This window comes from Morone saxatilis, unplaced genomic scaffold (genome assembly GCF_004916995.1).
Source record: "Morone saxatilis isolate NCDOM2014 unplaced genomic scaffold, NCSU_SB_2.0 Contig3, whole genome shotgun sequence".
Classification (NCBI taxonomy): domain Eukaryota; kingdom Metazoa; phylum Chordata; class Actinopteri; family Moronidae; genus Morone; species Morone saxatilis.
In genome coordinates this window covers 310218-314010 of record NW_023339873.1, presented here as the reverse complement: position 1 = coordinate 314010, position 3793 = coordinate 310218, and the positions used below count along the sequence as shown (strand labels likewise).

Below are 3793 nucleotides of genomic sequence, written 5' to 3'. Positions count from 1 at the left end.
ATTGCCTCCCCTGACAATGACTTGTATTATGTAGATCTTAGATGCTTGGCCATTTGACAACCACGATTGGACCGCAATCAATATCTCTTTTACAGAGACGTTGAGCAGTCCCCAACTTGCGCCCCATTAAAGGAACCACACTAAGCTGGCTTTACCACGTCACTTATTTATGCCAGATCGCCTTCCCTCCCAGTTTGCTACACTGTTAACTGATGCAAGTGCTGCGGGTCAAGTGGGAATAGCCTGTAGTTCCAAGTCAAGGGAGATGTCGCCTGACGGGTGTTGACCATTTCTTATGGTTACTTGTATATATGCTCCCCTGTTAGGGCACACACTATTGAGTTAGGGAAGATGCACTCCCATTAATCTTCCACACTGTTATGCAGGATGGATACGCAAGTTCATACTCTAATCATCAAGCCGATGACAAATCGAATCAGATTATGCTAAATTACAAGCACACTGTCTTAAGGGACATCTAAAATCCTGGGATGAGGCTGGCCAATTTTCCTGGGATGATTTAAACCTCAGAAAAAAGGAACTCACCCTGGTTCTAAAAGATCATAGTTACTTCGTACGGGGATGGCCATTCACCACGTTTGGCTCTTAGCCACTCACCCTGTTCGGAGAATCCCTTGGAGTTATTTTTTGGGATCCAGGATTTGTTCACATTTAACTCCCTGCATAGATAAGCCAGGATCTCGTTCAATAGGACTGCCTTCTTTCCCATTTACGGTAAATGACTCTACAAAAAAACATCAGCGACATATCCTGTCCACAGCACAGATGTTGTGCAGAAAAACTAATCCACTGCCATGTTGGTTATTCTTCTAGGCTGGAGTTACGTGCCAACTCCTGGTCTATTATCACAATTGCCTAATCACAGTCATTGAATTGAATTGAATTAGTTATTTTATTAGGACTTGCATGTAGCTGCATTCTCAGTAGATTCAGCGCACCCTTTTGAATGTTTTTAGCTGTTTATGTAATGTTACATAAAATCATTTGTCCCAGAGTTTATAGATATTTCAGTACTGACCAGTCACAAACTGGTACCAGTTCAAATTATTGATGCCCTATAGTGGACAGATTAAAACGGCTCATAATTTGATCCGGTTTCTCCCCAGTTCAGTCTTTAGCTTTAGCTCACTGTTAGTTTTTTACTGGTCAAATGCACCTTGGGAGTCGTCGTTGACTCTTCTTCTCTTGTTAATAATAATATAAAAAGCAGAATAACCTGTCAAGTTGCACAGAATTTGTAAGCCATAATATTTAGCTCAGTTTAGTCCATATATATAATGTATTAATATGATGACCTTTATCATTAATAACCAACAACTCTGAGATGGGTTACAGGAATTTAGATATATTAGTGGAGTGAGTGAGGTCTGAAGTCCCGTCTACCGGTTTCTCCCCTCGCAGATGTGATCACCCCCGGTTCAAACCTGACTGAAACACATTTCATGTTTTGTTGTCATGAAACAGAAAAGGGAACTGACCTCTGTGTGACCTCTGACCCCTGTGTCTCCTCAGGGAAGGCCTACGCTCCAGAGTTTTACTACGACACCTACAGCGCTCTGTGGGAGAACCAACCTCGAGTCTACGGCTTCAAGCTGCAGTGGACACAGATGGAGCCCAACGCTGTGGACCGGATCCTGGCCTACAGACTCGGTATCAGACAGGTCAGTGCACGATAAAGTTATTATCAACAAATCTCATGTTGAGCCTGAACCCAGCCGCCAATGTATCTACTAACAAAGTACTGTGTGTATCACAGCCTCATATATCTTCTTTCTCTGTAGAGCTGCATCAGTAACACATCACCTTCATCGTCCTTCATGTCGTTTATTTACTCACTACAGCACCATATGTGGATTCATCCGCCTGTGGAAATTGTCTCCAATAAATGCATCATTTCCTCCTGTTTGTTAGATAAAAACTACAGTGAGCAGCTGTTTTATGAATTTACATAAATCCAGTAGTAGTTTCTAACAGGGATCATCCAATCAGCTTTGGATGATTTCATACAATAGTGAACCTTTTCATGTCAGCTTCCTTTCAATCTCAGCCTAGCCTACAGTTTGTGTACTAACTAAAGTATGTTAGCACTCAGTGGCATCAGTGTACCAATAAATCCATCCATCCTCAGTCTCTAGTTTATGGTTGTACACTTTCATGAGGCTAGGATTATCCTACAGGTCAGAATAGCTCATTTTATACAAACAGTGCTCTCGCTACAGTAAAAGGGGTTACTATGGGGACGAACGTCATCAGACATGAATACAGTTGGGCTCATTGAAAGAGTATATGTAACTCCAATACTCTTTATGGACCCCAGTATGCAGAAAAAATTACATACACACATTTATACTACTACATAAAAACTGCCTGGGATTAGCATACATTGGCGTATCTGTTAAAAATGTACTGTGTGTCAGCTGTAATACAGACGTCCTTCACACAGAGTGCCCTGGTAGAGCCCACGTACGCAGGCTGGGTCCTTGCTGTAACGGCCACGGGTTTGTCCTGTGGCCCTTCACTGTGTGTCGTCCCCTCTCTCTGCCCCCTCTATCCTGTCAGTCTCTCAAGCTGTCCTATCAAATAAAGGAAAAAAACAATACATTTAAAAAAAAAGTCCTTCAGAGAAACCGAGTACTTTCTACTTTTGTACTTTGAGTACATTTCAGAGTTGATAGTTTTTCACTTTTACTTGAGTAAAGAATCAGTACATCCTCCTCCAGTGTCTCATGTTTATCCATCCATCCATCAAGTGTAATAAATTGGAGGAAACATGAGTAACGTGAAGCTTCTCTGCAGAGCAGTGAGTTGATAATGTCATTCCCTCTGTGAGACATTTATTTCGTTCCTCAGACTTCAATGATGCTGCAGAGCACTACCATAATCCATTTGTGTTCAGATATGTGAGTCCAACATGAACAGACCGCAGGGACGTTTCAGCATGTCATGTGCTGCTGCAGTTTATGGAGGGTTTTCTGGTCTTCTTATACGCGGATGTATAAAGTTCTGAGCCGCAGTGCAAAAAAACTGCACGTTGATTGGACCGCCAGGAGAGGGTGGTTTCTGTCTCTCACTGAGCTGATATTATGCAGAGATGGATCTCTTTTGAGGAAATGTTCAAGGAAAATACTCTCTGTTAAATCTGCTTGTTGAACAGATTAACTTTATTTGAGAATGTGGACAGAAAAACCCTTTAGGACACGTTTTGAGGATTCCACAGAGTCTGATGAACTGAACAGTTAAAACAGGACAGTAATGTAATGTTACACAGTGCTGGCATGATGTCTTTACCTGAGGCTCATGCAGCATGGTGCCTGGCTTTAGAGAATAAGGAGAAGGAGAAGGAGGGCTTGTTGCCACGGCAACCTGCCTGTCTTTTCATTCATACAGGGCAGTGTGGTGCAGAGAGAGAAAGAGAGCAGAGAGGAAGTGCTGATGGGACAGAAAATGATAAGAAGAAAAAGAGAAGACAATGATGATGCAGAGAGACAGAAGGAAGTTTACAGAAGAAAGAGGAGGAGAAGGAGGAGGAGTAAGAAATGATGGAGGAGGAGGAGGTGTTTATTGGAGTATAAAGTAACAGAATGTTGTTAAATAGTCCCTCAGGTCTCTGATAGGGATTTATTTTATTACAGTGGAGTTCAAGTGGGTATCTTCCATTAACAGTTTATAATCAGTGCATTCTCTCTAACAGCCAGCAGGGGGCAGCTCCAATCTGATAGTATTGAGTCTTATAGAGAAGTTGATTAACGAGCTCAGTAAACAGTTTCCTGAT

General features: G+C 42.1%; 1 protein-coding gene across 1 annotated transcript in view; it reads left to right on the top strand.

The window, feature by feature from the left end:
- The window catches only part of mdga2a (MAM domain containing glycosylphosphatidylinositol anchor 2a), a gene marked incomplete in the record, with an annotated part of 62993 nt that overhangs the window by 49487 nt on the left and 9713 nt on the right, over positions 1 to 3793 (top strand). The window contains 1 exon segment of the mRNA XM_035674754.1: positions 1534 to 1682. Within this exon segment, the coding sequence (XP_035530647.1) occupies positions 1534 to 1682 (149 nt within the window).